This window comes from Gobio gobio (genome assembly GCF_949357685.1).
Source record: "Gobio gobio genome assembly, chromosome: 18".
In the NCBI taxonomy this organism is placed as follows: Eukaryota; Metazoa; Chordata; class Actinopteri; order Cypriniformes; family Gobionidae; genus Gobio; species Gobio gobio.
The window spans coordinates 21,038,098-21,047,811 of record NC_137111.1 but is presented as its reverse complement, the minus strand read 5'-3'; the positions used below and the strand labels follow the sequence as shown (position 1 = coordinate 21,047,811).

The following is a 9,714-nucleotide window of genomic DNA, read 5'->3' as shown; positions in this document are numbered from 1 at the left end:
TAGGCCTAGCTAGGAATTCAAGCTTTCGAAGAAAGAATTTGGCGTTGCTAGCATTATGCTGTAATGTTTGCTTTACAAGACAAAAAATACAAGACACAGACATAATGGCCTTATAATACAATATATTTAATTCATTTAAGTTTTAAATAATTTAAATAAAAAATTTTTGTTATAACTTACTCATTTAGCAGATCCTTTTACAAACATCATATCAGAAGTAATTTATCATTAGAGCAAATAAAAATCATAGTACAATATCAAGTTTGAAGTATAAACTAGATTAGTACAGAAGAGCAGAAAAGAGAGAGATTATTATTATTATCATTATTATTATTATTATAGCTAATTAATATTATTAATAAAAGTATGTATCGTAAGTGCATACATTTATGGTTGTGGATTAGTTAAATGCTATGTTTGACCTTATGAATAGAAATCAAATTGTGAAGGGCCTGTTGGGGCATTAAAGCACAGATATAGTGATCCCATTACACAGTGCAATTGGCAATTAAACCGGCAACTGTGTTCACGGTGGCTCACAGCACGCCTTGGCCTGCGGCAGGGATTATTGCAGCACCTAATGACAAATAACAGGACTTATTTTCGAAAACAATAATTAGTTTGAAATCACACTTTTGTGAGTTTCCAGAGCTATTACAGCAATTCACAATGCTACACATAGTAGATGAAACAGTTACTGCTGCTATAATAAAAGCATTTTACTGATATAGTTGCTAACTATATAAGCTTTTATTATAGCAGCAGTATAATAACACTCCACAAATAATTTGCTTTAACATCTGTTTATACATCTATTAGTAGGATAGACAGATATTAAAGCAAATGTTTGGGGAGTGTTATACACTTATACAGTTCCTTACTTTTGGAAAAAGAACTTCAAGCTACACTGTGTGATATTTTCCCCCATCTAGCGGTGAAAAGGTATATGACCATCCAGTGAATATTAGTTTCTGTTCTTCTCAATTCCGATTTCGTTTTAACTCCTACGTTGGCCGATTTAGTCCAAGATTAACATGGCTTCCAGTTCGACCTCGTCCACATTCGACACGGTACCATCGAGTGTTAAAACGCGAAAGGCGAAGCTTGAATTTACCGGTATGTCCCTCTTTGGCTAATAGTGCTGTCACTTTTGTAAAAAAAATCCTGTTCGATTTTTGAGACACAAGTGTTCATTGAATCGATTCGAAAATTGATTTTAAATGACGTTTTCATTTTCAACGCTAAATATAGCCTACGCCAATCCACGGACAACTAACGGGCATTAGGATGAAAGTAAAGAGGGCGCTTGAGACGCACAAGTCAGCAATATTTCTGATGATTTATTTTGTGCACAATGTCAAACAGGAGTGCAACATTCTGGGGAAAAAAACATTAAGCAGAGTGGACTGCCTTAACGTCAAAGAAAAACATTAGCTACAGGCTTTAACATGGCTGTGTTTACGATTATAAATTCCACAACAACAACAACTGTAGCCCATGAAAAGAGGTTGAAAATAAAGCTTAAAAATTTACTAGCCTACACTGAATGTGAAGTTCGTGTGGATAATAATTTAACGTAATTATTCAACCGTTCAAAATGAAACTTTGAATGAACTTAGCTTGCGAACAGGCCATGTGTTTTTTTTTTTTTATTGAACGTAACCGACACTTAGGCTATGCGGGCGTTACTGATGAAACGTGCAAATAAGGCTCTATTACAAATTATTGGACAGGAAAACAAGTCTATCAACATTTTCGGGGTCCAGAGCAGAGCGTTTTTTATTCACTATATGCCCAGCTGTTGAGAAGACGCGCTCCGACCGCACTGATGTTCCAGGGACACTCAGGTACTTCATTGCCAGCTGCGCAAGGTGGGGGTCTTTCGAACTGCCAATCTTCCACCACAAAAGCAGGTCGCTGTCAGCTGGCAAAGGTGGTTCCTTTTCATAAATCAATATCTCCTGTAAGAGGTCGCTTTCGACGTCATTCACTCTTTTGTAGCCCCTTGTGTAGATGTCACCAAACAGATCCCCCATTGCTGTTAAGGCCGTCTTTCCCCTGTTTGATTTCGAGCTGCATGGCTCCGCCTCTGCGGGTCCTTTTTTATTTGTTTAATTCGTTCAAAAATAATAGTGTACGTATTTGGTTAAAATCGATTCCCTATTTTCGTTTTCGAAACTTGTGTTGGTTGGTCCGATCGATTGTGCAATCGATTTTCGAACGTTAAGTGACATCCCTATTGGCTAATGTACTTTCAAGATGGAGGAGCAACATGGCGACCTGCATTCGAACCCTCACCCGTATGTATTTTCAATGGCATATTATAAACTTACGAGAATACTTTATTACTTGAAAGAAGTAAATAAACATTAACGAGCACATATATTTTTGAAAGTGTTTTTAGCTAAGAATAAACAAAAAAAGTTACACAGTGTAGCTTTAAATAATAATAATAATAACTATTCAGCACTCAAGAGAACTATGGATTCACCTGCGGCTCCTGCATTGCATATCAATGTTCCACCCATAGCTCCAGCCACAGCTCCTCCTATGGCACCTATAACAGCCTTAGCTGCGATAGGGATTCCAGCGGCACCTAATAAAACAAAATGATTTCAGAATCAGTCACTCAAAAGGAGCATTTAGTTGAAGCTATTAAATCACTAATTAAAGGCTTGTGTCTATTCACAGAAACTATACCATAAGAAACCTGATTAATATATTACATAAAGAGTTCTTCATCTTTTCCTCATATAATTTGAATAAATCTTTTTTAAAAATCTCCTAAAATAACAGAGGTAGATAACCAATGATACTGTAATTCTAAATTATGTTTTATTAGTTCATGGTCTGTCAGGGTTCTATTTGTCTTGCATAGCCAGACCTTCAGCCAGCGGTCCGTCGTCTGAGGCTGAGACTAGGGTTCTATAGGCTAGAGAAAAATGACGATCAAATAAAGTAAAACAGTTGCTAATAAGCCATGTATTATACTAATATCACAAGATGATTGTTTAAAGTAAATGTCACAGACGTGGGAGGAAATGTTATGCACATGTGCAACAAAAACATTCGGGGTACGTATACCAATCGCCCCATAGCCTATCAGTGTTGTCTGAAGTAGCAATCATCACTTAACTTGGGTAAAAGTAAAAGACAGCGGCTATTTACACTAAGTGAAAATAACATATTTTCTTAGTGATAGATGATATTTACACTAAGTGCAAATAGCTGTAGATGCTTTTACTAAGTGAAATAGCATAGTGAAAATAGTGATATATTCTATTTACACCGTATAAAAGTAGCAGTTCTTTGCAATATGTGTAAATAATAATTAGATTAAACTTTATTTTGACAGATACATACTATTTGCACCTCAGTATTGTTGTACATTAACAGGATGCAATTATAACCTAGAGTGTGAATGATAATATTTATAAAAATTATTAAATGGATGCCACCTTAATGGGACAATAAAAGCCCTCCCTACACCTACCATTATCCCTACTCAATAAATACTTTTATTATTATTTAACATTTCGTTAGGCACTTTATTTCCACTTTTAGAAAATTTTCTTAATTTTTATTGAAAGTAAATGTCTTTCTGATGTGATATGTGATGGGAAAAGGGATAAGAGCGAGCTCTGCAAAAGGAGGATTCGAACCCGGGTCAATCGTGTCAAAACCTAGATCTTTAAGCCTTACACTTGAACGCCACTGAAGACGTTGAAATACATGCGTTTTTTTTTTATCTTGTTTGGCCCAACCAGGCATTTTTAGGCGGTTCTAGTGCAAATATCACTTGCCAACAAGGCACACTGTTTGCACTTGGTGTGAATAGACACTCTGAAAGACACACCTTCATGGAAATTGACTCGTAGAAGTTTAAGTAGCGCAGTAGTCAGTAGCGCAAAAATAGCCTACTAAAAGTAGCCTACCTGACATTAAAACTACAAATATATGTGATAGGAATTGGAACTTATAGCTTGTACCAATGGAAACTAAACTAAGTGGTGGGTTGCTGGAGAGTTAATGGGATAGTTCAATGGAAAATGTAATTTAGCCTACTCGCAAGTCATTGTGTTGCGGCCTGTCTTGTGTCTACATGCCCCATGGAAGAGAGGGCTGGGGTGAGCAGTAGCTCATTTAAAGAGACATGCACCGAAACGGGTCGCTGTGAAATGGGGTGTAATTTTTTGAGGAGGTAAAAAGGCTTTTGTTTTACTCAAAAATTGAGGAATTTTAACCAAAGTATGTTACAGACTTTACATGAAGATCCTAAAGAATCATACCAACTTGTGGAAAATGGCCATCCCATGACCCCTTTAAAACGCTCTTATGTGTAGGACTAATTTCTTACGCATTTAAACCATAGAATGTAAAAAAAGATGGACTACGCACATTCACTCTCTTCCGTTGACGTAAGTGAAGCCGCCAGTGTTCAAAAATGGTGCTGACATCTTGGGTCTCGAGTCTGCGCAGTAGCAACTTGGAGTCTGAGTCTGCGCAACAGCGAGCGTGACTTGGAGCCGCGATATCAATGTCCCGTCCACACTCCTGCCTAATCAACAACTTTTTGTGAAATAAACAGCTATGGAAATTAAAGCTCCAATCTCCTCCTGAATTTCCTGAAAAATGTCCGTTAGTGCCTCAGTTACTACTTCGCTCAGGGAAGCTGTCAATCATAACGTCACACCCCCGTTTTTATTTAATAACTAACTAAAACCAAACTTATTTAAAGAACGAACACTCAAACTAACATCAGCGTTAAAAAAAAAACAGCCTTAAATGACAGAAACCATTTTTGGAAAAAAATTATTTGAAGTGTGATTTTTGATTGTTTAGTTTGTCTATCTCCCACTATATTTCATGGTGAGGGCGGGGTTTAGGACCTATACTGCATCCATCCACCTGGGGGCGATCGAGAGAAGCTTGGCTTCAATTTTCAGGACTCGGGTGGCACACTTGATCTAAACCCAAGCCATTTTAGAGGTAGTAATGGAGGCTTGAGCCATTGATAGCAGACTAATGCAGTTATTAATGCAGTGAGTTATTAGATTGAGAGAGAGAGATTATGCGAGGCAGCAGCGTCTGTAAGTTGATCTGCTCCAAGAACAGCAGCATTATTCACTCGCTACTCGCTAGTGAGAAATGTCATGTAGCCTAGCTTTTACGTTGTTAAAACAATTTTACTGATAAAATAGTCAGAGCAGCATTGATAACACGTTTCTGTGTGAGTGTGTATCCGTAGGCACACACTGTATGTGATGCGTTTGAGTGGGAGAGAGAGAGCGGGAGAAAAAGCTTTCTGTACATAATAAAATGTAAATTTGTCACAAAAAAACATGGAAATAATTTGTTGTTTTTATCCTATTGTTTACTATATTTATTTGCTTGGTCAGTGGGCTGCAGTTGGATACTTTTGGTGGGTTTTGGTTAATTTGCTGTTGTCGGCTGTAAGGACCTTTTGAAATAACTGAAATTATTTGGCGAAGTGATATGGAACTGTAATACGGTCAAGACCTGGGACTACTTTAGCTGTGCGTTTCCGGCACACCTTCGTTCGTCAACCAATCAGATTCAAGCATTCAACAGCTCCATAGACCTATTTTGTGTTTGCAAACAGCAATGACGTTTTTGTGGGCGGAGCCTACCTGGTGGCAGAAAATGACTGTTCTGCAGTAATCTGTAGCACGGAATAAAAGTTAATTTAGAGTTTATATCTCACAAATCTGACATAATTTTTTTCTTGCAAATCCGAGTTTATATCTCACAGTTCTTAGAAGAATAAACAGAATTGTGAGAGATACTCGTTATTCTGTCTTTTTTCCTCAGAATTGTGAGTTTATTCCGCTATTCTGACCATTCTGACACGCAGCTGCAAGTGACGTAACTGTGACGTCTGCTCCAAATTGGTCTAGACCATAGCAGACTGTAAAAGAAATATGGATGTAGTGTCCGTGATGTCAACCATAGGTTTCTGAAGAGAGTTTTTGAAGCCTTAAACTTGGCCGTTGCCATCTTGGCAGCGCATCACTGCGAGTCACTCCCGGATAACTGAAAATGGGCAAAGAGGCGGGACGTGGGTGGAGCTGAGGTGACGTGATGAACAGACAGGAGACAAATGGCAATCCACCTGTCACTCAAAGTGGCCCGCCCTTAACTATGCAGAACTTTAAATAATGTAAACAAATGAGTTATAAAAAAAAAAGCACCCCCCTCACAGTTTTCATGAAGGGCAAAATTAGCTGTATAGACCAAACCCACAATTTGTACCAGGCTGTAAACATGTTTTTTTCTGCTGTAAAGTTGGGCATTTTAAAATGGGGCTCAATGAGATTCTGCCTCCCTTTTGGAGCCAGTCGATGAATTGCGTCCGCACGAGCGCGAGGGTGCGCGCGGCAAAAATGACGTCAACGCGGAGTGGGCCCCATTTCGCATTTTTTGTAACAGCCCACATGACTCCGCATCTGAAGATGAACGAGTTCTAGGCGAATCTAGCCAAGCATGACATCTCAGAACACCGGCACCCAGTTTGCACCATAGACAGTAAGAAATGGACACAGCGACCCCATAGACTTCCACGGTGAAAAGTGAAGTCAGTTATAAGCACTCACTTCCTGATGGCTGATCGTACTGGGCAGCCTCAGACTGAGCTTGACAACGTAGATGTGACATGAGCAACCTGTCTGACAGTTTTAAGCCTTCTAGTAGTTGTGCTAAGTGAAATCTGAATCACCGAATATTGCAGAAATGGAGAGCGTGAGCAGGAGCAACTTTTGGTAAGTATTCTGATTAATTATTTTGTCATTTTGCAATATTTATTTATTTTAAATAAATTGCCTCATAGACAGTAAAAGATTGCCTGTGAGCTTATCCTCCTGTCTATATAGTAATTTCTCTCCTGTGCGCCGGTTGTCGCGTGGTTATGACGCAATCGTAAGCCTATTTTTACAAAAACAGCTTCTATGGGGCAATAGTGTAAGATACAAGGTAATGGAGCATTTTATACGTTGTTGTGTTTCTTTAGAAATAAACAATGGTCAAACAGAGTCTTTAAACACCTCAGATGTAAAGGTATTCGCTGTCAAGGGGACGCCAAAATGAATGGGAGTCAATGGAATGCTAACAGCTGGTGATGGCTTGGTTAGCAATGGCTGCCCCTATGGAAGGTACACTTTCCGGGGGCTGGATTACCCCCTTGGTTTGCACATACCATAGCTGCTTATATTTACAAAATGAGCCTACAAAAGTAGAAATAAGCCCTTTTAAATAAATAAAAAAATCATGAAACTAAATGAAAATGTTTAGTGAAATTAGGAAATATTTAAGAGATCGTTAATTTAGTTGTATACAAGTAATATCAAGGTTTGCTGAGTTTTACACTATTCTTTTGTAGTGTGTTTTTTGGTGAATTGTACTAAAATATCATCACCTGTGTACATTAGCCCACTTCTTCTCAACGCTTTTTCCTGATGGTTTATGGAACAATTACTCCGAGTCGCCCTCTGTCGTTTCAAAGAATAGTACAACGGCGAGCGCGTCGAGTAGATAAACGCCTCGTCCGTTTGGGGAGGAGCGCGCACAGTCAGCGGAGGCTCGCGCTGCGGAGCCAGGCAAAAGTATAAACAAGGTAACGTTAGTCACTTCCTTATTGGCTTCAAGAGAAACTGGGGGAGGTTGCCGCTTGGTCTGTATTAAATTAAGCCTTCCGTCACTGAAAATCGCATGGGGTAGGCTAAAGATGATATTCAGAGTTCAACAACCGCAGAGGTTTATATTTGGCTTGGCTCACCAGCGGCTTGAAGAGTTGCTACCACACCTCCAGCTGCGACCCCTCCTCCTCCAGCTCCGGCGGCAACTGACATCATACCTGCAGCAATGGAACCTGCAGCAATTCCACCTGCGGTGAAACCGGCCGCTGCTACAACAGCTGGAGCTGCTGCAACAGCTGCGACTATTGGTGGAAAATGGGTATACTGCTTCAGACAGATACAAATTTAAAAGCCACTTAAACAGTTAGCCTATATTACCATTTGTGTTGCAACAATTAAGACCATGTCATCGAATCAAACGAGATTCCGCATTTCTTTTACCTGCTCCTGCACCAGCTGCAATCAGTGTACCTAATAAGAAAACAAACATTGATAACTGTGACTAATGAATAATAGGCTACAAATTCGGTAGTGTCTGCAGGTTACTTACAGGGATCCATCTTAAGTCATGGGACGCTCACGAACTGACTGCTTGTGTCAGAGAGGTTGAGTTTAAAAGCCTCTGGGTGTAGCCTATCCTTTTCAGGAAACGAAACTCATTTATAGAGTAGAGTTAAGCAAACATTTTATTAAAGTATTACAAACTTGGTGCCTCATGTGAACAGAAACACAAACAAATCACAGGTTTGAAATTGATTTTTATTCATAAGGAAGAAAACAAATTTTAAAATGTTCACTAGCTCAAGGTAGTTCAATAAATAGGCTCCACATGAACATGTCCACGTTTGCCACTGTGTATGAAATGTGCTATACAAATAAACTTGCCTTGCCTAATTAGTAGTAGAGTTTTTTTTATTGTTTGATGTTTTTCAAAATAAAACTTTATCTAATGCACATATTGCTTGTTTTCCCTATTCCACCTATGTAGAAAACCTTGGAGTTTTAGTACCCTTATAGCACATTGTTGCCCTGAGGCAACAAACCAAAATCTGGTTCAGGGGTGGGGGGTTGACACTTTTTCTGATGGATATATTATCAGGGACTCCCAAGCTCTCAAAAAATGGGGTGAAATATTTTTTCCCAAAAAAATAAAAAATCATGCCATAGAGGGTTAACATGCTATTATAATAAAATGCTGACCAGTTTGATTAAGTTTTGATTGTTTAGCCTGCCTATGTAAAAGTTAGTCTGTAGGTTGCATTCACAAATATAGCTAGCATATGGCATCTCTCTCGGAAGGCACTTTCATCAAAACAACAAAATTAAACATAACAACTGGGAGAATGTTATTTATAAAATCATGAATCATAAAATCACTTGTAGCCAAAGTGATAGCCTATAACATAAACAAAAATGAGGGGCTTGTTTATTAGTTATGGTGTCATAGGCCTATGACTGCAATGCTGAGGCAATATTTGCTCTATACACAAATCATGATTGTGGTGAACATCAGGTAGGATGGCATTCCAGAGACCAGTTTATGGCAAGGCCCCTCTCTAACTACCGGTGTGGTGGAAGATGTGCCACACTGTGATTGGACCCTTGGTGAATGAACATAAACAAATGTTCAGCAACATCAGATAAGATGCCAAGACAACTGCCAGACACCTCTTACTGGGCAGGAAGGGGGACATTCTGCACCCACCACCACCAAGGAGAGGACTCTCATTGGTCTAAAAGTTGACTTTAACCACCAAACTCATTCCTAAGGTTTAGGCAAGAGCTGCCATAAAAATTCCTTCAGGACCTCCTGGATGCAGCAGCAAAAGAGAGGCCACAGAGATCTATCTAAATCCATTCATACACATGTTTGGAGGCCTTAAATGTATATAAACTGCAACTCATCCACTTCATCTTCACACCAAGCACTGTTTAAGTTAATGGTCATAGACTGTAAACACAACAGTCCAAGGGACAGATCCATTAACAGACAAACAAATGTGTGGACGATGACTTAACCGTTTCTTATCATATTTGGTCTATCTGTTCCATTTGATGCCTT

At 39.0% G+C, this 9,714-nt stretch overlaps 1 protein-coding gene across 1 annotated transcript; it reads right to left on the bottom strand.

The window, feature by feature from the left end:
* Positions 1-403: 403 nt before the first annotated feature.
* LOC307142284 (uncharacterized protein) lies at positions 404-8,255 on the bottom strand. Its single transcript, XM_079842985.1, has 5 exons — positions 8,203-8,255; positions 8,094-8,123; positions 7,793-7,954; positions 2,492-2,596; positions 404-577 (listed from the first exon to the last, which is right to left on the bottom strand). Exons 1-5 carry the CDS (start codon positions 8,210-8,212, stop codon positions 537-539), a joined length of 348 nt encoding a protein of 115 aa, XP_079699111.1. The 5' UTR covers positions 8,213-8,255; the 3' UTR covers positions 404-536.
* Positions 8,256-9,714: the final 1,459 nt, after the last annotated feature.

Coding starts and splice junctions, on each gene's coding strand:
- LOC307142284 (XM_079842985.1), bottom strand. Junction 7,955..8,093: donor TGCAGCTGGTGCAGGAGCAG/GTAAAAGAAATG, acceptor TTCCACCAATAG/TCGCAGCTGTTGCAGCAGCT. Junction 2,597..7,792: donor AGCAACTCTTCAAGCCGCTG/GTGAGCCAAGCC, acceptor TTGTTTTATTAG/GTGCCGCTGGAATCCCTATC.